Source organism: Arvicola amphibius, chromosome 5 (assembly GCF_903992535.2).
Source record: "Arvicola amphibius chromosome 5, mArvAmp1.2, whole genome shotgun sequence".
NCBI lineage: Eukaryota > Metazoa > Chordata > Mammalia > Rodentia > Cricetidae > Arvicola > Arvicola amphibius.
The window spans coordinates 69,352,767-69,379,525 of NC_052051.1; the positions used below are offsets into that span (position 1 = coordinate 69,352,767).

Consider the following 26,759-nt stretch of genomic DNA (forward strand, 5'->3'; position numbering starts at 1 on the left):
TATTAAATGATCTCTAACCATAGGTCATCTTAGCATACATTTAAGGTCTTTAATAAAACAAATTATACTTACATCATTCCCTTCCATCACTTCATAACTGTTTTTGTCAAGATAGATCAAATTTCTCATATTCCTTTAAAGTATCACTGTAATTATCTTGCAATGATAACTATATTCCAGATGAACATATCATTTATCAGTAATAAATTTTATTTTTATTTATGTTTGGTTTTTGAGACAGGATCTCACTATGTACTCCCTATTGTCCTAGAACTGCTGTGTAGATCAGGCTGGTCTTGAACTCAGTGATCGTGCTGAGATGGCTCCCAAATGCTGGGATTACTGGCCTGCACCACCACACCCACCCCAGACAGATGATTTTGCTAACTATAGCTTTTATTTTTTTTGTGTATGAGTGTACCTGAGCCAATGTATGTGCACCACATGTACACAGTGGCTACAGAAGCCAGGAGCAAGTACTAGATATCCTCACAGTAGAGTTATGGGTGGTAGTTCACTGCCATGTGGTGGCTGGTATTCTAAATCAGGTCCTCTGTAGTAAGTGCTCTGAACTACTTAGCCACCATTCTAGCCCATCTGAAATATTTTGTAAAAGGTGACAGTAACCAGGATTTTTGATGAATATTCATTGCAATGGCTTTTAAAATTGCCTAAGAATAAACACACCAAATAGTTGCTAAATGCAGAAAGTCTGAATTGGTATTCACAGCAAATGGTTAATATAAAAGAATAAAGATGAATGTAACACAGATGGTGCTTTAAAACAAAATGTTGAATGAAATAAGAGAATAGATACTATTTTATAAAGGAAAAGAGGCAGGTAGTGGTAGCCTTTAATCCCAGCACTCAGGAAGCAGAGGTGGTGGATCTCTGTGAGTTAAGGGCCAGCCTGGTCTACAAAGCAAGTTCAGGGACAAACAAGACTACACAGAGAAACCCCATCTTGACAAACAAAAACAAACAATCAGAAATTCTTTGGGGCTGGAGAGATGGCTCAGAGGTTAAGAACCCTGACTGCTCTTTCAGAGGTACTGAGTTCAATTCCCAGCAATCATATGGTGGTTCACAACCATCTATAATGAGATCTGGTGCCCTCTTCCGAACAGAACACTGTATACATAATAAAGAAACTTTATTTTTATAAAAAAGTGGTGCATAGAAATATGTGCAAGCAAAAAAAAGCATGCATATAAACACACACGCAAAAAAGCACCCACATAAAAAACACACATGCCAAAAAAAATGAAGAAAAAGGGTAAAAATATAAACATATTGCTTAGGAACATACATGAAAACTAAAAATTATATATAATTAATATAAATACAGCAAAAGGTAGACTATTTGTTACCTCTAAAGAAATGAGAGACTAAGCTAGACATGGTAAAATGCAGTCAACAGTCTCAGGATGCTTGAGAACAGGAATGGGAAACCATCAATAGTTAGTTAGACTCCTCTCCTCACTAGAGAGAGGGGGAGTGAGGGAAGGGAGAGAACTGTATTAGATTGCAGAGTGCTAGTGATACTCCAGGCATATGGGGATTTGGGTTTGTTATACAGGTATTCACAATTCATCCATATATTTGCCTATGTTTCTTCATAACCTTACATTATGCAACATGGTTTTAAATTGTGTATTATCTGTGATAATGTATTCTTATCATGTATTCTTGCAATGTTTTTTTGGATAAGAAAGAATAAGTTCTTTCTCTTATTAAAAACAATTTACATCTTTGGTCTGCTTTTACAATTTTCGCTGCAATATTGTAATAACAAAGAACCATTACTATGCCTACTTCTTGATAATTCCAATCAAGTATGACTTTCACATGCTTTCAATACCTATAAAAATATAGGAGGCTTGTAAATAATGTAAAATCAATTGTTCTGTTTAACTTTCACTTATGGACTTAAAGCTATTTCTGCCACTTTTCCTTCTTTTCAAACTAAAAAATGCATACTTACTCTAAAAATTCTAGATTACAACCAGATAATTTTGTGCAAGTTGCACTGACAAAAAAACTAAGAATATTTAGCTTGAAGATAGGAGAAATATAGATTCTTTCTTCTCTCATATGCTTTAATCAATTTTAGAAGGACTTTTGTATATGTATGATAAGGTCTATGACGGGTTAGCTGCAGATACAATATTTGATGTCAGACCCACTCTCACTCTGTGAAGTATACTCTCCATATGCTACCAAGCATAGCATCTGGAATAGGCTAGAGAACAGGGTATATAATATTTAAAAAGTTTATAAAACATAAAGCATAGATTGTTCAGTAAAATAGATCCAATACGATCTATTTTGAGTAGACAGAAATCATTTTGTTTCTACAATAGCATATGAGAGCACAATTGTTATAACAGGTATCATTATTATTATAGTATACCTGACCTACATTATAAATCAACACACACACAATTAAGGAAGTTATTTAAGGCCCACATTGACAGGCATCCCTGAATATGTTTGCGGACCTTTAAATGCCACTAAATAGAAAGCAACCAGCAAACACAAGAGGATCAGCCTTCTCACTGCATTATACTAGACTGCCAACAGCATGGCAACGGTATAGCACTACTTTGAGGATCGCTTTTGTGAATGTAGCAAGGACCCCTGGTGTGGGAAGGGAGAGCAGTCAAGCAGTTCTTTGCTCACCTACTTAGTGCCAACCTTAGAAAGCCACATTTTGTCCAGCAGGGAGCAGCCTTACAACAGCCAAAGGACTTAACTTGAACACGAAACACACAGAAATAAAGGCTTTTTTTCCTTCTGCCTTTTTTTTTTAAAGTCCACTTACCATAGGTCTGTTCTACAATTCATTCAACTTTAGCGTAGTTGAAGGATTTCAGGAACCCAAATCTAAAGCAGGTCTCAAGGCACATGTGAGTCATCCATGGTTGCAGATTCCTAAAGCAGTAAATCAAAGCTGTTAGGTCATCTTGGACCAATGCGGGCTACATTAATGTATGGTGCGAGGAGACATGTCTAAGGGAATTGTATCTTTCTTTAAGTGAGGCAGCAGGAGTCTTCACAATAGATATTCAATAGCATTGGACCTTTATCAAATGATAATATTAAAGGCTTTTATCTAAATGAGGATTTAAGAAGAAAGAAATGAAAAGACAAAACAGGATAGCAGGTTCGATAAAAAGCTGAGCACTGCAGTCTAGGAGTTGATGAGAAGCCATGCAGACTTTTACAGATCAGCATGCATATCTAATGTCATCTTTTCTTTGTGGACAGGGATTTTCTATGTAGTCTTGGTTGTCCTAGAACTCTCTTTGTAGACCATATTGCTTCAACTCAGAGATTTTCCCACCAGCAAAGTGCTGGGATTAAAGACCAGATGCCACCATGTTCGGCTAATTTTAAGTGTAGAAATTGTTGTAAAAACTGTTGTAAAAAAGTGTAGAAACTGTTGTAAAAAATGATTAATCATTTAATGAATATGAGTGTACATGATAATAATACTATAGAAAAAACTCATAGTCAATTGAAAGACAAAATATTTTTAATGTGAAAAACCTATGATATATTTAGCTATCATAACTCAGCATCAGTTTTTATGACTTAAAGACACAAATAATTGTCTCTGCTTCTACTTGAAATGCCAAAGTTTGCATTGCATGTGTTTACATATGGCTTTTCAGTGGCCACACCAAAAAACCAATTTCTGCTTTCAAAAGATGATTATCAATTTTTAAGTACATATAATATGGGATTTTGCATAAAAGTCTGATTAAATATATTCATTCATTTATTTACAGGCACTATATCTAACGTTAATCTCATTGTATTGCAAGTCTCAAACACTCATATTTATATTAACTATTTTCTTAGTTATGTAAAGCATTTGAATCCTTCCTAAACATTTTAGAGTCAACATCAAAATAGCTAAACTTCACCTTTGTTCCAAGCAGTTAAAGACCACCATGATTTTAATAAAGAGGTGGTTTAAGATCTTGTTATAACAATGCATACTGTGCAACAAATGTCTTTAAATCAACAGAACTTTAGTGTTATTAATGTGTATACACCTATACAATACCCTCAACTTCTAGTATAAAGGCTGAAAGAAAGTGATTTCTCCAGCACCCTCAAGTACTGATAATAACACAAAGAGTATTACCATGTTAAGAAACATGTTTATTGGGAGGGGAGTGCAGGCCTGCCATAGCATCTATCGAGAGAGAAGTCAGAGGACAGTTTGCTTGAATTGGTTCTCTCCTTCTACCATGTGGTCCTAGAGGGGGATCGCTTGGTAGCAAGCACCTTTAATCATCAAGAAATCTCAGTGATCCATGAGCCATCTCGTCAATCCATGAAATAATTTTATCAACTAATTATACATCAGCTCTTAATTTTTGTAAATACGTTTCACAAAAGTTTGCATATAAATTATTATCCAAAAGAGACTTGAGATGATTGAGTAATGTCTTACTTCCCAAATTAATATCTACTTAGAATCATAGCATATGACTATATATCATTTGCAATGTAACTAAGGTAAGGCTCAACGTAAGATAATACTAGATTAGAGAGGTAATAAGTCTAATATGAATGGCCTAATAAAAGACAGAGAACAGTACACAGAGCCATGAGTAGAAGACGTTATATAACTGGAGACAGAGACTGGAGCTATGGTTTCACAACCAAGAATATCAAGAGCCAGCAGAAGCCAGAAAGGCAGAGTCATTTCTTAAATGTCTGGAATGAATATGGCCCTGCTGACATGCAGACCATACTTTTTACTTCTGATGTTCTGAAAAAGTTAGCTTTCTGTGAAGCCACCAAGTATATATCAGCTCCTTATCGTGGTCCTAGGAAATTCTTGTAGATCCTGGCACATGAAGTGGGGTGTTTGCGCTAGCAGATACTTACAACAGAAAAGCTTAGATTGCCTTAAAGAGGCTATATGGAGAAAAATACACACCTCTCTTCTAAGTATCACACCTACGGGAGATCCTGGCTCGAAATCACAAGTTTAATAACACTTCTTTCAAAGATAGCTCTGAAAGAATAGCATGTCTAACTATTATAAAAGTAAACACTGAAGTCAGTGAGGAGTTTGACCATACTAGAGACCCTGAAGGGTTGCTAGAACATAAGAATATAAAATCATAGAGACAGGTAGAAAACACTACAGCACACAGGCAGACAAACAGCAGTTCATACAAGAAATCTTGAAGCTGCCATTTATTCTTGTGGGGCAACATAAAGAAGTGCCATACTCTCGACTTTCAAATGGCTCAAAGGAAAAGACTATGCTGTGGCATGAAAACTACACAAAACTCGAATTTCAGCTTCTAACAGCTGTGCTCAACAGCGAATGCCAGTTCTCGTGGTTTCCTCATGGAAGAGACAAGCAGCTTCCAAAGCATACATACCCTTCTATTTTTAAGTCATTCAAGTGACTGTTGAGGACTTGCTTTCTGCTTAGACCATTAAAAATATAAGGATATAAGCCGGGCGGTGGTGGCGCATGCCTTTAATCCCAGCACTCGGGAGGCAGAGGCAGGCGGATCTCTGTGAGTTCGAGGCCAGCCTGGTCTACAAGAGCTAGTTCCAGGACAGGCTCTACAAACTACAGGGAAACCCTGTCTCAAAAAACCAAAAAAAAAAATATATATATATATATATATATATATATATATATATATATATATATATGGATATGTATCCTATGTACTGGTGACATATTAGAGATTAAAGCAACCATTATCAAATCTTTCTGGTTGATAGGTTGTTGCTAAACCTTGAGGTTTGTCACCCACCCACCCCCAGAATATGATTCTTTATTTTCTATTTTTGGTTTTTTTTTTTTTTGTCTGTTCCTGAGACATGGGTCTTATGGAGCTAACACTAACCATGAACACCTGCTTCTCCTTCTCCACCTCATTAGGATTATAGGATTAAGTCCAGGCCTGAATATGATGCAAGCAGACAGGAAGGAAGGAAAAAAGAAGGAAAAAAATACAAAGTAAAGTTGTTGTGATGGTATTCCCTCTTAGTCCCAGCAACCAGAAAGAAAAGGCAGGCAAATTCTGTGAACTCCAGCCATTCATGGCTATATAGTGAGACTGTGCCTGAAAACGAACGGATAATGAATGAGTGGATGGATGGATGAATGAATCTATGTATCATTCATCACTGTCAACAGTAATTCAGTATCACAGGTGTTGCTTGGAACTCATTTTTAGTTCAAACATTGCTTATCTAGAACGCCTTTTAAAAAAATCGCTTACCAATTCCTCCTCCAGTTCTCATCTGAAAAGAAAAATTAAACCACACAACTCTAAATTACATGGGTTTTTCTCCCACAAATAAAAAGTGAAGTAGGAACCCTCGCCACTAAGATTTTTGCAACCACTAGAAAATGAATCTAATTCTTCTCAGATATCAGGGGAGAGAAACCTTAGGTATTTTCTGATTTTTTTTTTTTTTTTTTTTTTTTTTTTTGCAGCTGCTTCAGAGAGCGACAATTAAATGTGTGAAGAAGGAGTTGTCGGAGTAACACTTGTCATTCACACTGCTTAGGAAAGACTCTCCAAGATTTCCAGAAATCCTAATTAAAATTAAGGAAGGCTGGTCACGGGAACTTGCCAGAGAGGTATAGTCTGTCAGACCGGGGAGAAAGCCCAGTGGCCTCGCCGTTCCTAAAGGGAAGTTTCTAAGTCAAGTCCTGGGCTCTAACAGGCTAAGCCCAAGCGCTCACCAGCCACTGCGGTCACTCTTACATCCTTTCCAGACAGCACAACCATTCGAGAAAAGACGGTCTCAAGTGGGGAAGACGGGGATAACTTTCCTTAGAAACCAGAAAGGCGAGAGAAGAGCCTCTCCCCGGTGCTAAACAGCAGGGGAAATGAGAGCTCTCCAACCGGCAGTGGCTAGCGAAGCCCCGCGGGCGAATGGCTCCTCCAGCCTTTTCTGTAACTCCGCGTGAACGCGGGCGCTCGCAAACCACGGATGCCCAAGGACAGTACCCACCTGCGGCCCCAAACACCAACAGAAGTTCCTCAACCAGAACTCTAGCAGACCTGGTCAAACCGGGACGCCTACAAGCCTCCTGCTTGACGTACAGAGCACTTTTCAGCAATACGCCTGGCGATTGGCTGGTTAGCAAGGGAATTCTCATTTCTATTGGCTATTAGTGGAGAGGAGGCGGGACTTCGGGGCTGTCTCTGACGGGTCAGTCGCTCGAGTTCCCAGAGTTCCTATTGGCTCGTCGCGGGAGCTTCAAGATGGCGGCGACAGCTACCTGCGGCGCGGGCGTCCCGAGCCTGGCATCCACAGCCGGCCCGAGCGGCACCACCAGCTTCCAGAGGAAGAGCAAGGCCTCTGGGGCTGACGGAGGTGGCCCTCGGCTGCTGTCCATTGCGGGCACGCGACCGTCGGTGCGGAATGGACAGCTGCTGGTGTCAACCGGGCTCCCAGCCCTGGACCAGCTCCTAGGTTGGTTCAGATTGAAGATGAGGGCGCATCCCAGGGAAAACTTGGGGAGGGACCCCGGGGGCAGCCCCTCATCCCCACGCCGGGGGCAACCCCTCATCCCCCACGCCCTGCCCAGCCCTGCTCACCCCTATTCCCTTCACAAATGTGGTCAGGGTAGCCTGCTATGATAGAGACGGGGGGGCGGAAGACTAGCATGGAGATGCTATGAGATCTGTGCACTAAGCCCGCCTTGGGACCCATAACCCTTAACTCCGCTCTACCCAGCAACTCATTTCCAGATGACCAGGACTCCCTACGTGCTTTTACCCTAAAGTGATTCCTAATGAAAAAGAAACATGGAAAGGAATTGATTTTTAGAATCCCCTGCTGGTCTCTATGGCACTCTCCCTCCTATCCAGGTACCTTAAAGCTGGGACTAACCTACAGAACTTTTTAGCGTTGTAAGAGAAGGATTTCCTTAGAAAATGCTGAAAGTTTTCCCCTCTTTTTCTTCCCCCATTGTGGGCTACTTATCTCCTTAAATCATAAGCGGTGTTGGGTCTAGAAGAGTGGATGTCAAAGATGTATGTTGACTCAAAGGAGTGACAGTCGTTGATATTCAGATAGTTCTGCCCCCGAGTATCTTCAATATATTCATAAGTTATGTCTGAAATCTGCTTCTTAAACACACATGTGTGCTTACACTTTGTAAGCAATTTTTCATAGTATTTGCTATGTGTCTGTTACATATGGTACATTTGCATAATATATTACAATTGCCACTGCTTCTTCTTGTACTTAATTTAGGATTTTCTCTGGGTTATATTCCAGGCTTTTAAAGTAAGTTTAGCAAATCACAAGACAAGCTTCAGAAACAGTATGGTTTCTTGATTCTATTATTTCTTGTTCTAAATGGATGCTGATTGTTTTCTACATAAATTTAAAGTAGTTTCACGTAATTGTTTTAAACCCATTGAGTTGTGTGAGGCTAAAAACAGAATTCAAAATGCATAGTTGGTGAATATTCATTTTACTTTTTTTCCTTATGGCCTTAGTTGTTATCCTGGGTTTGAACCAAACCTTAGAGGACTGGCCCATTTGAGTGAACTCTTATCCAGACAGAAATTGATCTGTAAGCTTTAATGACAGTAGATCTTTCCTATCAACCTAACCTGTCAATCGTTTCTACTCCTTAAATTTTCATATTTTTAATTGAATGGGATAATTATGTTTATTCAGTTGGTAGTAATCAAACCCTATGAACAAAAAGGCTGCATTTTCAGTACTGGGCCTTCATTTTCTCATTAAAATAGCAAAATGTGCCTAGATCAGAGCTTGGCACTCCGTAAGTTTTTCGACGACCTTGATTGAAAGAAGAAGGGGAAAAAAAGACTAAAGTAATGGTAAGTATGAAAGATAGAGTTTGGCTTTTGAGCTTCAAAAACTGGTGCAGAGATTTAATGGTATGAATATTCACAAAACTCCCGACCAAGTGAGCTGAGCTTCAGATTCCTGTTCAGATATCTCTGTACTTAGAGCACTGCTATTGCTAATTTTTGAAAATGATTTTTAGGGAGTTCTGACAATTTACTGAACTTAAGATTAATTATTTAATTACAGTTTCTTCACGCCTGCCAAAAAGAACTGAGGGCACCTCTCATCTGTGTCTCTACAGAGACATATACTTGATCAATAATGTATGAAATTTTCAGAAATGCTTGGGCAGTGGAAGATTCTCATATTTGAATATAACATGCTGAAAATTAGTGTTGACTAAGCTCAAAATAGTACCAGTTGTTGAAATGTATGTATTGCATGATTGAAGTTAATTTGCAAAGTACAAAGAAATTCAGAATGCTGTGATAATATTACCATGTTTGGATTAATAAATGTGCCCAGTTGTATTTCAGTTTTTAACTTCTTAATGACATTTTTGTAATTTGATTTCCTGTCTTGTATATTTTCTGGAGCAAAAAATTTAATTTTTTTTTCATTAAAACATTTGGAAGAGAAACATCTGTTGCTAATGTATATTCAAATAAGAATAAGGATTTTGGGTTAAATTGTTACTTTCAAAAGTTATTTGATTCACATAGTGGACAGGCTTATACAACCCTATAGTGATTAAAATATAATGATAGAGGAATATTATAAGTGAAATATACTATGACATTGTGAGCACATAACAAGCTAATATTGTATTATACCCACTCTGTGGTACAATGGAAACTTTACTACTGCCACCTGACATCGGTATAATTTTAAATATAATTGCAAATATATTTGAAACCCATCACATAGAATGATTGAATGTTAGCTATTTGGTAATTTATTGCTACTATTACTCTGTCTTTCAAATCTGAACATACATTCCCCCTTGTCTTCATTTGCAGAAAAAAAACTTGATCTAATCATTTATTTTTTTTCTGTCAATATAATTTTATTATTGGATTCTCATAGATTCCCCAAGTTGGCAATATTTAAATTTTAGAAGTTTTTGTTTAGACTTTCTAATCTGGGATTTTCTTTAAGATTCATTTTATTTTTATTTATGTGTATATATGTGGACTTGGGCATGTTAGTATAGTCGTCCGCAGAGACCAGAAGAGGTCTTTGATCCCCTGAAGCTGGAGTTACTGGTTGTTGAAAGTGCCTGGTGTGGGTGCTGGGAATCAAACTTGGATCCTCTACAAGAGCAACAAGTCTCTTAACCACTGAGCTATGTCTCTATCCCAGTAACCTAGGTATTTAACTTTGTCTTTTCCAAGGCATTTATATTGCTATTTGAGGTTACTATAGGTAAATAACCTACATTTCCGAAAAGGAAAATAATTTAGCTAAATAGATATTCTAGGAATTTCTAAGAAAAATTGTTGTCAGTCTTGAGAGGTTCTTGAAGGAAGGGTGACTTCACAGATTTGTCTGAAGGAACCTCTGCCCTGTTCAGAGTTTATTCAGTTTGACAGTCAAGGGACAGTAGGTGGGGTTTCTTGTAAATAATAGTCCAGCAGAAGTTTATGGAGAAGCTTGTTGTGATGGCCACCATTTTCAAAACTGACTTTAAAGCATAAATGCAGTTGGCATGCTTACATTGTCATCAGTATTTTGGAATAATATACATTAAGCTTGGGCTTTATGGTTAATAATTTTTATTATAGTTTAGATAGCTAGCTATATAACTAAAGAAAAAAATCTCTTTTCATTTTATTATGTAAAGCTGTTTCATATGATTCAATCTCCGGAAACATTATCCCTGTTCATAACTTTGGTTCCCATATTTGCCCACTTGTGCCTGAATCATAGGCCAGGATATTTGATAACTAATTCATAAACACATTAACAAAATCACCACAATTTAATTTGACAGGCTGTATTAATTTGAGGATACTGCTCTAAGCTAAGGAAAAAGTGAACGTGCTTTTTACATTTCATGTTTCCGGTAGTGCCTTTCTACACATTAATATATTCCTAATTTCTACAGTTACTCCTTTTACATTCACCAACTTTGAAAAATAAGGTATCACTTCCAAGCATTAATTTGACCTCATTTACCCAATGTTTGTAACTTACAAATTTTGGGCAGGGAGATACAAGACTGAAATTTTCTCATTAAAATAGTAATATTGGTTAATGGTTGACTAACTACTCCCCCATGAATTACAATACTATGTCAGACAGCTATTAACACTAAAAATTCTTAAAATTTCTTATCTTTTATTTTTGGTTTTTTTGGGGGGGTGTTCTTTTTATTTTATTTTTGTCGGGGACCAGCCTCAACAAAAATACCTCTTCCAGGGTAGAAGCATGGGGAAATATTTAGGAAATATTAGTAAAGAGTATGAAGACATGAGCGAAAGTAATAAAATGGAGAAACATAGATTAGTATCGGGAAGAAATTCCAGTGAGTACTGAAATAAGCCTGCATTTAATTTCCAACTGCTTAAAATGTCCCAACCCCAAAAAGTAGGAGTAAGACTAAAAACTACATTAGAATGATACAAGGAAAGGAACTTGGGAATTGAAGGTCCTGGGCTACAGCCAAAGTTAAACTTTCTGTTGCTGGAACAAAACAAAATATTCTGTATGCAGACCACTCCCTGGGTGGAATCCAAAGTTATCTCCTTAGACTTTTGTTTGAAGTAGGAACAGATCTACTTCTCTATTCCCCTAGTACCAAGTTGACAATAACCTTGAGAGTCTGGCCTAAATCTAGGTGGGACCTTTGTTTGAGGTAGAAACGCAATCTTGAAGGAATAGTGTGGTACGAACCAATTCTCTGACCTTTAGTCAATGTGGAAATAGGCTCACATTTTCAAGCCTCCACAATGTATTTGCTGGTTTTTTGAGACAGAGTCTCTACATAGCCCCGGCTATGTGTAGACCAGGCTTGCCTCTGCCTCCCAAGTGCTGGGACTAAAGGCATACACCACCATGCCCAGCTCCGATCTTTTTTAAAAATTAAATTTATTCCTGTTTTAACACAAAATATTGCCTCCCAGCTTGAACTATGAATATTCTCTATCAAACATTAATCATCAGAAGTCCACCAATAGATTTTCTAAGTTAAGATAGCCTTTCCATTTCCTTTTTCTAATTGGTTTTGTCACAATCTAAAATTAAAGTATACACTAGAGCTCATTAGGGGGGAAGAAAACGTCTTAAATTATAAGTCATTTAATTTGTCCCTGTTTGATAGTGTCTTAAGAACTAACTGTATAACGTTTCCAACTATTAGGATTTTTATAAGCATAAGATTTATAATTTTTGAGTGATATATTCCTAAATTGGAAGAAATTAATTTTGTTCAATCATTTTTCCCAAAACCAACCTCGCTCCCTCATGGGATTTGCAAGACACTCTGCATAGCTAGTCCCCCTTTGTCCATTATTGCTACTATTGTCATCACTGACCAAGTAATAATACACACTAAGTGATGTGTTCTTAACTGAAGATTATTGCAAATATGGCAAGGGCATCTCTTATTGACCGTGCTGGATTTTACATATTTCATTTTCATTGACCAACATCTCCTTATCCCACCAAGAAGGAAAACTACTTGGACATGTTAGCTTATGCTGAGAAGGTTGAGGCAAGAAGGTTCAGGGAGTTTCAGTCCAGCCAAGGCTAAAAAGTGAGATCCTATATCAAACTTTAAAACCCTTTGCTTATTGCATTGGAAGTTAGATACAGTAGTTATGTAGATTAGTGACATAGACCAGGAGAATCAGCCAACTTTTATAGTAACAACTCTGACTGGAACACTAGAGTGTGATTTTATCTTTTTGTTTTGTTTTGTTTTCTGTTTTTCAAGATAGGGTTTTTCTGTATATCCCTGGTTGTCCTGGAACTCACTCTGTAGACCAGGCTGTCCTCACAGGGATCCACCTACCTCTTCCTTCTGAGTGCTAGGATTAAAGGCATGCACCATCAGCACCTGGCGATTTTATCTTCTTAAACATAAAGAGAATGACCATTAAGATATTAGATGTTTGTTTTTTCTACATAAAGGAAGGAAGGATGTAAAGTTAAAAATAAATGTAGAAATTAGCCGTGGCCTTTATGTAGGACAACTTAAACATTTCGTCTAATAATCTAAAAGCAGACAATACTTGGATTTTTTTTTTTATGAGTGCTACCTTAATGTACATTTCACTCTGTTAATCTTGAAACTGTCCTCGTTAGTGTGGTCTATATTTAAATGTTACAGAGTGGGAAGTTGTCTTGATGTATAATTAAATTATGTGTTCAGTTTTCTGATGAATCCAGCTAAAATGCTGAAAAATCCCAGTGCGTCAGAGGTGGAAATGAAAGGGTCAGGAATTGAAGCCTCATTCTTAGCTACAGTTAAATGAAGCCATCAGAGGCTACATTAACCTCCCAACATGCATACACACACACACACACACACACACACACACACACAGGAGAGAGAGATGCACCCACATGCATATGAACATATGTAATGTACTAACTTTAAAAGAGTCACCAATGATTTTGAAATCAAAGTTTTTTTTACAAATTGTCTTCAAATTATTTCAGATATCACCCTAAATTAGTATATACTAGTTTTTCAATTCTGGGACCATGTTAATAGATTTCAGACTCTTTAACACAAGTATGCTTTTTGTTGTTGGTGGTTTTTTTATTTGTTTGTTTTGTTTTCTTTTCTTTTTTTGAGACAGGGTTTCTCTGTAGCTTTGGAGCTTGTCCTGGAACTAGCTCTTGTAGACCAGGTTGGCCTTGAACTCACAGAGATCCACCTGCCTCTGCCTCCCAAGTGCTGGGATTAAAGGCATGAGCCACAAGCACCTGGCCATTTTCACTAATATTAGAATGAGTTCTTCTAAATATTTTAAATATTTGAATAAAGCTAACATCTTGAATATAAACGGGTATCATAGTAACATTAAGAGAAGTATTGCAAAGATAGTTCAAATATTCTTCACAAAGGCAGTGTCTATTATTATTGAAGTATTATTATTGTTAATATTATTTGATATCATTGAGGTATCTGTTCTTGTTGAAGTCTAAATTTTGTGCTAAAGAAGAACCTAGAAAGTTAGTGACTAATGTTGTTCTTATGTGTCATTTCCAGGTGGAGGCTTAGCTGTCGGAACAGTTCTTCTGATTGGTTAGTATAAAATACATGCTGTGATACTTCTGCCAGCTCTGTTTTGTATGTGATGGTGTTAGGAGTTTCTCTTCTGAAACTGGGTATTTAAATGATGAGTTCTCCACAGATGTAAGGTCAGTTAGAACTTGTCTAAATACACTTTTTTTTCTGTTCACGTTATTTCTTTTTTTAGAAGACAATTTTTTTTCATTATACCTACCAATCCAATTTCCAACTCTCTCCCCTCATCCCTTTCCCTCAACATACCCTACCTCCTTACCCCTATCCACTCCTCAGAGAGGGTAAAGCACTTTGCTCTGAGGAAGGTCCAAGTCCCTCCCTGCTGTATCTACGCTGAGCAAGATATCCATCCAAAGAGAATAGGTTTCCAAAAAGCCAGCACAAGCAATAGGAATAAATCCTGATGCCACTGCCCGTGGCCCCTCAGTCTGCCACAGCCATGCAACTGTCAACCACATTGAGAGGGACTAGTTTGGTCTTATGCTTGTTCCTTTTCAGTCTGGCTTGAGTTGGTAAGCTCCCATTAGCTCAGGTAGACTGTTTCAGTGGGTGTACCCATCATGGTCATGACCTCTTTGCTCATAATCTCATTCCTCCCACTCTTGAACTAGACTTTGGAAGCTCAGTCCAATATTCCGATGCGGGTCTCTGCTTCTGTTTCCATTAGTTGCTGGATGAAGGTTCTATGTTGATATTTAAGATATTCATTTAAGATATATAGGACAAGTCAAATTCGGGCCCCCTCTCCTCTATTGCTTGGGGTCTTAGCTGGGGTCATCCTCGTGAATTCCTAGAATTTCTCTAGGGCCAGGTTTCTTGCTAACCCTGTAATGTCTCCCTCAATCAAGATGTCTCTTTCCTTGCTCTCATCTCTGTCCTTTTTCCTTCTCAAATATCCCATTCCCTCAAGTTCTCCTCACCCCTCCCCTTCTCACCTCCTCTTCCCCTTCCATCCTCCCTTCTCTTCCCACCCCCATGCTCCCAATTTTGTCAGATGATCTTGTCTATTTCGCCTTTCTAGGTAGATCTATATATGTTTTTCTTAGAGTTCACCTTGTTACTTAGCTTCTCTAGGATCATGAACTGGAGGTTCAATATTCTTTGCTTATAGCTAGTATCCACTTATGAGTGAGAACATAGTATGTACTAAGTATACTTTTTAATTCAAAATTGAGATGGGCAGACATATTTGAAAATGTGTTGCCTAACAATTACAAATAGTTGCTCCTCACTGTGTACCACTTTAATTTTAATTTAATTTATTAGAAATGTACTTTGCATTTTTTGCAAAAAAAGAAACCAACAACTCAGTTTTAAAAGTGGAGTTGTAGTGATTAATTTGAGAAATGGAAGAATTGATATGAGTATTATGTATGAGTGAATAGACGTGTAATACATTTCACAGAATTTATTATTGTCTTTTTGAGTGAAAGGGGGCAAAGTCGGCTGCATTTTTGTTCATATTTGAGGTGATTAGAGTTCTTATTAAATAGACAATATATGGCCTGTTTGAGCATGAATCATAGGAGCTTCAAATTTAAGTAAACCTCATCATTCACGTAATGAAAGTGCCGTGTAATATCTATTCTGTTTACTTGCAATATAGCTGCTGTTTCTAGTTTATTCTTGAATCAGCTGGCCTACCCTGATTGGGTTTTTATATGACCCCACTAAAATACCTGAAAGTATCTATTTTAGCACCTCAAATTTTCCCTAAGCTAACTGGCAGTCATTTGGTGAACTGGCTGTGAGAGTCCTGAATGACTCTTGTTCTCCCATTGTCTCTTGATAACCACCCAGAGTGGCAATTCTCTTTCATTGCCCAAAACTGATAAAAGGTTTCACATTTAGTAAGACCTATCATCATCAAGGTGAGTTATAAACTGTAATGATCTAGACATTTATTTGTACCAGGCACCAATACTGTAAAAGGAGCGGTGGGCTGCGTTCCTGCCACCTGGCTCCCGGCCGCCTGGCTACCTTATGCCCAAAATAATTACACGGAAACTATTCATTTAAACACTGCCTGGCCCATTAGTTCCAGCCTCTTATTGGCTAATTCTCACATCTTGATTGACCCATTTTTACTAATCTGTAGAACCACAAGACTGTGGCTTACTGGGAAAGATCCTAACCTACGTCCGTCTCCAGCCAGAGATTCATGGTGTCTGCCTGACGCTGCTTTCTTCCTCCCAGAATTCTGTTCTGTCTACTCCACCCACCTAAGGGCTGGCCTATCAAAAGACCAAGGCAGTTTCTTTATTAATGAATGAAAATAACACATAGACAGATGACCCTCCTCACCATTTCCCCTTTTTCTGTTTAAACAAACAATAATTACAGTTATAATATTTATATCTATTTTATCTTTTATCATAACAATGGAAAACTATAACTATGTATCCATTCTTCAACTCTATCAAAGACTCCAGAAGGATATAATATTACCTGGGTAAATGAGAAGTAAGCAACTTCAAACGCTCTAGAAATTAATTCTTTAATTTTTAGCATATATATAAAACACTTATCTAGTGAAGCCAAGTCCCTAGAAAACTTGAAGTTATCTAGAACATCTCATTACCTAGCTCTGCTTAATTACTGAAAAATACTGATAATAGTTGGACAGTTGTCATCATTTGATTCTTTTGGGAGGTCATGTATTATGTAAATAAAGTACTTTATGTATGTTCTTTACTTAATATGATCACCTTATGAACTATTAAAGATTTATTATCTCTATAATAAATGAAATTAGATTTGAGGGGTGAAATAACTTTCAGTTTCACATAGATAGTGAAAATCCCATGATTAGAATTTTGCTGTGAATCTAGGTACATGAATTTGGTTTTTTTTTTTTTGACTAAGAAGTTTTTACCTTTTAATTTTTTATTGAGAATTTTATACATAAATATTTTTATTTACCTCAGAATCATTTCTCCCTCATCACCACCAATTCTTCCTATGACTACTTTCTCAAATTTATAAACTTTTCTTTATTCTTATTGTTATATATCTATATATATATACATATATCTATATGTGTGCACGTGTACACACACACACACATATAAACCTACTGAGTGTGTTTAGTGTTGTTCATGTGTGTGTATGTATGTGTGTGTTTATAGTTGATCATTTGGGAATGGATCGCCTAACAAGGGGCTTATCCCTAGAGAAGACTGAATATCTATCTCTCAGCAGCTATTACTTGCCTGTAACCCTTCGTCTAGGGGTGGGGAATTTTTCCTCATCCACATTGGTATGTCAAGTGGCATTGTTATTGTGCTGGTCTTATTTAGGAAACTATGTTGTTGAAACTTCGTGTGGACTGCTTCTCTGTCATACAAAGAAGACACTATATTTCATGGTTGCAGCAGATCCTGGTCCTTTGGCTCTTGCATGCTTTCCACCCTATCTTCCACAATGTTCTCTGAGTCTTAGGTATAAGAGTTGTATTGTAAATGTTTTAGTTGGGGTTGGGTGCCCCATGGTCAGCTGTTCTCTACATTTGACCAATTGTGAATTTGTGTAATAGTCACTTTGGCTCCAAAAAGAAGCCTCTTTGATTAGGAATAGGAGATGTGCTTATCTCTAGGTATAAAAATAAGTACTTAGGGACGAGAGGAATGGCTTGGTGTTTAAGAACACTGATGTTTCTTTAGAGTACCCAGGTTTGATTTTCAGTTCACAGACATCTGTTAACTATTCATATGATACATATACTGACATATATCTAGGCTAAACACATACATAAAATAAATGAAAGTTTAAATATATATTTCAAATGAAGTTAGAAATGATAGTGGTTTAGGAAAGTGACAGTATTGGGTTCTCCTTTAGGATCCATGATCTCACAGTCCATGGCAGTTGTCTAAATTTATAGAACCTGTAACGAGTTCCCTCCTATTGAGCATGCCTTAGGTTTAACTAGACAGATGTTGGTTACCCCCAGGATGTAAATGTCACTATTGTACCCTTGGGGACATCTTGCTGGGCTGGTTGATCATGTTGTGTTTTGTAGACTGATTAGCTTGATAGGATCCTTGGTTGCTTTTCTCCTTTGGTGGGTTGGTTATTAGGAGATATTAGGAGACCCAATCTTCAGGGAGGAGAAGGCTTCCTGGTCAGGTCCAGCTTTAGTGTGGGACCATGATCTGTATTTTGTCATTTATACTTTAAATAAATGCTGATTGGCCAGTAGCCAGGCGTGAAGTATAGGTGGGACATTCAGACAGGAAATAGAGGCGGGTCAAGGAGAACAGCAGTCCTGGCCCAGACACAGGAGAAGCAAGATGTGACTGCCTTGTTGAAAAAGGTACCGAGCCATGTGGCTAACATATACTAAAATAATGAGCTAATATAAGTTATAAGAGTTAATAAGAAGCCTGAGATAATGGGACAATTAGTTTATAACTTATGTAGACCTCTGTGTGATTTCCTTGGTACCTAATGACTCATGGAACTGGGCAGAACAGAAACCCCTACAACAAATGGCACCCAATGTGGAGCTCCAAGTAATGGTAAAGATATCGGGCGCTTAAAAGAAATTTCACGCCTGCACAGAACTGAGAGATAGACATTTATTTAGGGGGAAAACTTACAAAACCTCTCTGCTTGAAAGTCATATGGAGATAAGATCCATAACAATCTGAACTAGCCAAGCAGGAACCTGAGGGATGAGAGAAGGGGCCGGACATGCTTCCGCATCCAGGTAAATAGTCTATGAGGCCACGCCCCAGAAGGCAGGTAGTTACTAGCTGTAAACCTTCCCACAGCATAGCTCCTTCAAGTCCTATGTACGAACTGTATGCATCTTCAGCAATAAGACAACTTCTAGGAGGCATCCAAGAACAAAAGCAATAGCCTGTATTCTAGGAAGCATCTAAGAGCATGGACAATAGCCTATATTCTAGGAGGCATCTAAGAGCAAGAGCAACAGCCTATATTGTTTTGTGAGTGTTGGGTCAATGATCAGTACTTAAAGTAGAGGAACTGGACAGCACAAAGAATATGAAGTTTAAAAAAACATGAAAGGAACATGCAGGAACTTGGGGACACCAAATCTTTGAATTATAGGCATAGAAGATGAAACATCCCAAGTCCTTAGCAAAAACAAGGTCTTTATAGGATCATAGAAGAAAACTCCAAATTCAGAAAAGATATACCTACACAGATACAAGAAGCACACAGAACACCAAATAAATAGGAGCAGAAAAGAAACTCTTCATGGCATATTATTGTTAAAAAAAAAAAAAACAAAACACTGAATATACAAAACAAGAGAGGCTAAAAGTTGCAAGAAAAAAAAACACAAGTCAGATGTAAAGGCAAAGATAATAGTTTAGGAAAGAGTAGCAACTGATTTCTAGGTGGAAACTTAAAAGATAGAAGAGCCTGGATTAATATTGTCCAAGTTCTAAAGGACCACCATGCTGACCTAGGCAATTGTCCTGTATAACTTTCTCAGATGCCTTGTTTAACAGATATAAACAGTGGGATAGGAGTTATATTCCTTTTTTAGAATGATGAAACACCTATATATGTGGGTTTTCTGAAATGAAGCTTCAAAATTCTAAAGGTGAAGGATCTTACTGGGTGTACAGTGAAGACACAAGTTACAGCATGGTAAAAATTCTTATTTTATATCATCAGTATTTATTATAGTAGAATATTTCTGGTTAAAATGCTAAAATCTCGCCAGGCATAGTAGTATAAACCTTGAATCCCAGCACTCTGGAAGCAGAGGCAGGTGGATCTCTGAGTTTGGGGCCAGCCTGGTCTATATAGCAAATTCCAGACTAGTTAGAACTACATAGTAAAACCCTGTATCAACAACAACAAAAATGTTTCTGCGTGCAGTGTGCTTACTTTTTTTTTTTTATTTTTTATTTTTTTTTTTTTAAGTTGATTGGAGTCTTTATTAATGGAGTCTTTATCAGCCACTGGAGAGACTGTCCCGAGCAGATTAGCAGGAAGCAGCCTCAACCTCCAGTTGGTTTGAGGTTTTTTTTTTTTTTTTTTTTTTTTATGGTTTATTTTTTTTTATATTTAAAAATTTCCATCTCCTTCCCTCCTCCTCCCCCCTCCCTCCCCTCCTTCTCCCCTTTCTCTCCCCTCCTTCTCCCCCTTCCCTCCCCTCCCCTCCACCCATACCTCCCCTCCCTCCCTCTCAAGGCCAAGGAGCCATCAGGGTTCCCCACTCTATGCTAAGACCAAGGTCCTCCCAACTCCCCCCAGGTCCAGGAAGGTGATCGACCAAGCTGAGAAGGCTCCCACAGAGCCCGTCCATGAAGAAGAATCAGAGCCCAGAGCCATTGTCCTTTGCTTCTCAGTCAGCCCCCGCTGTTGGCCACACTCAGAGAGACGGGTTTGGTCGCATGATCCATCAGTCCCATTCCAACTGGAGTTGGTGATCTCCCATTAGTTCTGTCCCACCATCTCCATGAGTGAACGCACCCCTCTCGTTCCTGACTTTCTCCCTCATGTTCTCGCTCCTTCTGCTCCTCATCGGGACCTTGGGAGCTCAGTCCAGTGCTCCAATGTGGGGCTCAGTCACCTTCCCCATCTGTCGCCAGCTGGAGGTTCCCTCACGGTCCTGACTTTCTTTCTCATGTTCTCTCTCCTTCTGCTCCTCATCAGGACCTTGGGAGCTCAGTCCGGTGCTCCAAGGTGGGGCTCTGTCATTTTCTTCATCTATCGTCAGGTGGAGGTTCTATGGTGATATGCAAGAAATTCATCAGTATGGCTATAGGAACTGGCCTTTTCAGGCTCCCTCTCCTCAGCTGCCCAAGGAACTAACTGGGGGCGTCTCCCTGGAAACCTGGGAACCCCTCTAGGGTCAAGTCTCTTGACAACCCTCAGGTAGCTCCTTAAATTCAGATATATGCTTCACTGCTCTCATATCCACCCTTCCTATATCCCAAGCACCCCATTCCTCCGAGCTCCCCCCGCTCTCCCCTTCACACTTTTCTCTCCCCATCTTCCCTTGGCCCAGTCTTGCCCAACCCTCAAGTTCCCAATTTTGCCTGGCGATCGTGTCTACTTCCAATATCCAGGAGGATTACTATATCTTTTTTGGGAGTTCACCTTCTTATTATCTTCTCAAGGATCCCAAACTTATAGGCTCGATGTCCTATAATCATGGCTAGAAACCGAATATGAGTGAGTACATCCCATGTTCATCTTTATGGGTCTGGGTTACCTCACTCAGAATAGTGTTTTCTATTTCCATCCATTTGCCTGCAAAATTCAAGATGTCATTGTTTTTTACCGCTGAGTAGTATTCTAGCATGTATATATTCCACAGTTTCTTCATCCATTCTTCCACTGAAGGGCATCTAGGCTGTCTCCAGGATCTGGCTATTACAAATAATGCTGCTATGAACATAGATGAGCATATGCTTTTGTTGTATGATTGGGCATCTCTTGGGTAGATTCCCAATAGTGGAATTGCTGGGTCCTGGGGTAGGTTGATCCCGAATTTCCTGAGAAACCGCCACACTGCTTTCCAAAGTGGTTGCACAAGTTTGCATTCCCACCAGCAATGGATGAGTGTGCCCCTTACCCCACAACCTCTCCAGCAAAGGTTATTATTGGTGTTTTGGATTTTAGCCAATCTGACAGGTGTGAGATGATATCTCAAAGTTGTTTTGATTTGCATTTCCCTGATAGCTAGGGAGGTTGAGCATGACCTTAAGTGTCTTTTGGCCATTCGAACTTCTTCTGTTGAGAATTCTCTGTTCAGTTCATCGCCCCATTTTTTAATTGGGTTAATTGGCATTTTACCATCTAGTCTCTTGAGTTCCTTATATATTTTAGAGATCAGACCTTTGTCAGTTGCAGGGTTGGTGAAGATCTTTTCCCAGTCAGTAGGCTGCCTTTGTGTCTTAGTGACAATGTCCTTTGCTTTACAGAAGCTGCTCAAGTTCAGGAGGTCCCATTTATTCAATGTTGCCCTTAAAGTCTGTGCAGCTGGGGTTATGCATAGGAAACGGTTCCCTGTGCCCATTTGTTGTAGAGTACTTCCCACTTTCTCCTCTATCAATCTCAATGTGTTCAAATTAATATTGAGGTCTTTAATCCATTTGGACTTGAGTTTTGTGCATGGTGATAGATATGGATCTACTTTCATTCTTCTACAGGTTGACATCCAGTTATGCCAGCACCATTTGTTGAAGATGCCCTCTTTTTTCCATTGTGTACTTTTGGCTCCTTTATCAAAAATCAGGTGTTCATAGGTTTGTGGTTTAAGATCCGGGTCTTCTATACGATTCCATTGGTCAACTTCTCTGTTCTTATGCCAATACCAAGCCGTTTTCAATACTGTAGCTCTGTAATAGAGTTTGAAGTCAGGGATGGTAATGCCTCCAGAAGTACCTTTATTGTATAAGATTTTTTTGGCTATCCTGGGTTTCTTGTTTTTCCATATAAAGTTGATTATTGTCTTCTCAATCTCTGTGAAGAATTTTAATGGGACCTTGATTGGGATTGCATTGAATCTATAGATTGCTTTTGGTAGAATTGCCATTTTTACTATGTTGATCCTCCCAATCCACGAGCAGGGGAGATCCTTCCATTTTCTGGTATCCTCTTCAATTTCTTTCTTCAAAGACTTAAAGTTCTTGTCATATAAATCCTTCACTTCCTTGGTTAGCGATACTCCCAGATATCTTATGCTATTTGTGGCTATTGTGAAAGGTGATACTTCTCTGATTTCCCTCTCTGCTTCCTTATCCTTTGTGTATAGGAGGGCGACTGATTTTTTGGAGTTGATCTTGTATCCTGCCACGTTACTGAAGGAGTTTATCAGCTGTAGGAGTTCTTTGGTGGAGTTTTTGGGGTCGCTTATGTATACTATCATATCATCTGCAAATAATGAAAGTTTAACTTCTTCCTTTCCAAATTGGATCCCCTTGATTCCCTTATGTTGTCTTATTGCTATTGCTAGAACTTCAAGCACTATATTGAAGAGATAAGGAGAGAGTGGACAGCCTTGTCGTGTTCCTGAATTTAGTGGGATAGCCTTGAGTTTCTCTCCGTTTAATTTGATGTTAGCTGTCGGCTTGCTGTAAATAGCTTTTATTATATTTAGGAATGACCCTTGTATCCCTAATCTCTCCAAGACCTTTATCATAAAAGGGTGCTGAATTTTGTCAAATGCTTTTTCAGCATCTAATGAGATGACCATATGGTTTTTTTCCTTCAGTTTGTTTATATGATGGATTACATTAATAGATTTTCGTATGTTGAACCAGCCCTGCATCTCTGGGATGAAGCCTACTTGATCGTAATGGATAATTTTTCTAATGTGTTCTTGGATTCGGTTTGCCAGTATTTTATTGAGAATTTTTGCGTCCATGTTCATGAGTGAGATTGGCCTGTAATTCTCTTTCTTGGTTGAGTCTTTGTGTGGTTTAGGTATCAGGGTAACTGTAGCTTCATAGAAGGAATTTGGCAGTGACTCTTGTGTTTCTATATTATGAAATACCTTAAGGAGTATAGGTATTAGGTCTTCTTGGAAGTTCTGGTAGAATTCCGCATTGAAACCATCTGGTCCTGGGCTCTTTTTGGTAGGGAGGTTTCTGATAACAGTTTCTAATTCTTCGCGACTAACAGGACGATTTAGAGCATTTACCTGGTCCTGGTTTAACTTTGGTATATGGTATTTATCTAAAAAACTGTCCATTTCTTTTACATTTTCCAATTTTGTGGCATACAGGCTTTTGTAGTAAGATCTAATGATTTTCTGAATTTCCTCTGTGTCTGTGGTTATGTCCCCCTTTTCATTTCTGATCTTGTTAATTTGCGTGTTCTCCCTCTGCCGTTTGATTAGATTGGCTAAGGGTTTGTCAATCTTGTTGATTTTCTCCAAGAACCAGCTTCTTGTTTCATTGATTCTTTGGATTGTTTTCTGTGTTTCTATTTTGTTGATTTCTGCCCTCAGTTTGATTATTTCCAGTCTTCTACTTCTCCTAGGTGAGTCTGCTTCTTTTTTTTCCAGAGCTTTCAGGTGTGCTGTTAAGTCACCAATGAGTGCTTTCTCCGTTTTCTTTAAGTGGGCACTTAGTGCTATGAACTTTCCTCTTAGCACTGCTTTCATTGTGTCCCATAGGTTTGAGTATGTTGTGTCTTTGTTTTCATTAAATTCAAGAAAGACTTTAATTTCTTTCTTTATTTCTTCCTTGACCCAGGTGTGGGTCAGTAGTTGACTGTTCAGTTTCCATGAGTTTGTGGGCCTTCTGGGGGTAGCATTGTTGTTGAATTCTAATTTTAATCCATGGTGATCCGATAAGACACAGGTGGTTACTAATATTTTTTTGTAACTGTGGAAGTTTGCTTTGTTACCAAGTATATGGTCAATTTTCGAAAAGGTTCCATGAGCCGCAGAGAAGAAGGTATATTCTTTCCTATTTGGGTGGAATGTTCTATAGATGTCTGTTAAGTCCATTTGGTTCATTACCTCCATTAAGTCTTTCAATTCTCTGTTAGGTTTCTGTCTGATTGACCTGTCCATTGGTGAGAGAGGAGTGTTGAAGTCTCCAACTATTAGTGTGTGTGGTTTGATGGCTGCCTTGAGTTCTAGAAGTGTTTCTTTTACATAAGTGGGAGCTTTTATATTAGGGGCATAGATATTCAGGATTGAGACTTCATTCTGAAGGATTTTTCCTGTTATGAGTATAAAGTGTCCCTTTCCATCTCTTCTGATTGATTTTAGTTTGAAGTCAACTTTGTTGGAAATTAGTATGGCCACACCCGCTTGTTTCTTAGGGCCATTTGCTTGATAAACCTTTTCCCAACCCTTTACTCTGAGTAGGTGCCTGTCTTTGTGGTTGAGGTGTGTTTCTTGTAAACAGCAAAATGTTGGATTCTGTTTTCGTATCCAGTCTCTTAGCCTGTGCCTTTTTATAGGTGAATTGAGTCCATTGATATTAAGTGATATTAATGACCAGTGGTTGTTAACTTCAGTCATTTTTAGTAGTAGAGTTTGTGTGTTTCCCTTCTTCTAGTTGTGCTGGTGAAGGGTCGCTAGATGCCTGAGTTATTGTCGGCGTTGTTGGACTCCTTGCTTTGTGATTTTCCTTCTATTACTTTCTGCAAGGCTGGATTTGTGGCTGCGTATTGTTTAAATCTGTTTTTGTCCTGGAATATCTTGTTTTCTCCATCAATGGTGAATGCAAGCTTTGCTGGGTATAATAGTCTAGGCTTGCATCCATGTTCCCTAAGTGTCTGTAGCACATCTATCCAAGCTCTTCTGGCTTTCATGGTTTCCATTGAGAAATCAGGTGTAATTCTGATAGGTTTCCCTTTATATGTTACTTGACCTTTTTCCTTTGCAGCCCTTAATATCTGTTCTTTATTCTGTATGTTTTGTGTTTTGATTATTATATGGCGTGGGGATGCTTTCTTTTGATCCAGTCTATTTGGTGTTCTGTAGGCTTCTTGTACCTTCATAGGAACATCCTTCTTTAGGTTGGGGAAGTTTTCTTCTATAATTTTGTTGAATATGTTTTCTGGGCCTTTGAGTTGTAATTCTTCTCCTTCTTCTACCCCAATTATTCTTAGGTTTGGTCTTTTCATGGTGTCCCAGATTTCCTGAATGTTTTGTGTTAAGAATTTGTTAGATTTGTTTAGTTCTTTAATCTGTGAGTTTATTTCTTCTATAGTATCTTCAGAGTCCGAGATTCTTTCTTCCATCTCTTGTATTCGGTTGGAAATACTTGTCTCTGAAGTTTCTGTTCGTTTACTCAGAGTTTCCATTTCCAGTCGTCCCTCAGATTGTGTTTTCTTCAATACCTCCATTTCATTTATCAGGTCAAGTACTGTTTCCCTTACCTGTTTGATTGCTTTTTCTTGTTTTTCTTGTTTTTCTTGGGTATCTTTGAGAGATTTATTTATTTCGTCTACCTTTTTGTTTGTCATCTCCATTTCTTTATGGCAGTTTTTTACCTCCTGTTTAAGGTCCTCTATTATTTTTATAAAGTACTGTTTAATGTCGGTTTCTTCTATATCTTCTGGGGTAGGGTGTTCAATTCTTGTTGTTTCGGGATGTCTGGCTTGTGGTGATGTCATGTTGCCTTTCATGTTGTTGGAGGAGCTCCTGCATTGGCGCCTGCCCATCTCTTCCTTCAAAAGGAGCGCGGAGGTGTTTGGTGTCCCCAAAGAATGATGGATCCTCCCCAAAGAATGATGGATCCTCCTGCAGACTGTCAGGTCCCCTTGCAGGCCAAGCAGCTCTCAGACAAAGGCCTACCTTGCTCCGGGCAGTCAAATGCAGGAGGGGACCTCCCACCGGCCTGGGTGCACTCAATTCCAGGTCCCCAGAGCCCAAACAGGCTGAGCTGTGGGATTTTGTGGCCACAAGGACGGGAGGATGAGGCAGGAGGAGGGGGGGAGGATTCTGGGTGCAAGCTGGGAAGGGACAGGGAGAGAGAGGCAGTATCCGGGGAGAATAACCCCTGCAGGAAGAGCAGGAAGTGTGCTGGTGGCAGGGGGAGTTGTGGAGAGTCGGTGGTCCCTCACCGGGCAGCTGCCGCGGTTCGGGCACTCACTCCTCACTCACCCCAAAGAATGATGGATCCTTCTGCAGACTGTGAGGTCCCCTTGCAGGCCAAGCAGCTCTCAGACAAAGGCCTACCTTGCTCCGGGCAGTCAAATGAAGGAGGGGACC

The 26,759-nt window shown here is 38.8% G+C and overlaps 2 protein-coding genes across 5 annotated transcripts in view; one reads left to right on the forward strand and one right to left on the reverse strand.

Moving 5' to 3' along the window:
* The window catches only part of Immp1l (inner mitochondrial membrane peptidase subunit 1), a 50,767-nt gene extending 43,659 nt beyond the window's left edge, over window positions 1-7,108 (reverse strand). For all 4 annotated transcript variants that reach the window (XM_038330514.1, XM_038330513.1, XM_038330512.1 and 1 more), the window contains exons 1-2: window positions 7,015-7,108; window positions 2,825-2,934 (exon numbers count right to left, since the gene is read on the reverse strand). The gene's annotated coding sequence lies outside the window, so the exon portion shown is untranslated. The remainder of the gene's footprint in view (window positions 1-2,824; window positions 2,935-7,014) is intronic.
* Window positions 7,109-7,254: 146 nt separating this feature from the next.
* Window positions 7,255-26,759, forward strand: part of Elp4 (elongator acetyltransferase complex subunit 4) — a 100,186-nt gene continuing 80,681 nt past the window's right edge. The window contains 2 exon segments of the mRNA XM_038331411.2: window positions 7,255-7,479; window positions 14,054-14,089. Coding sequence (XP_038187339.2) covers window positions 7,269-7,479; window positions 14,054-14,089 — 247 coding nt within the window. The 5' untranslated portion in view covers window positions 7,255-7,268.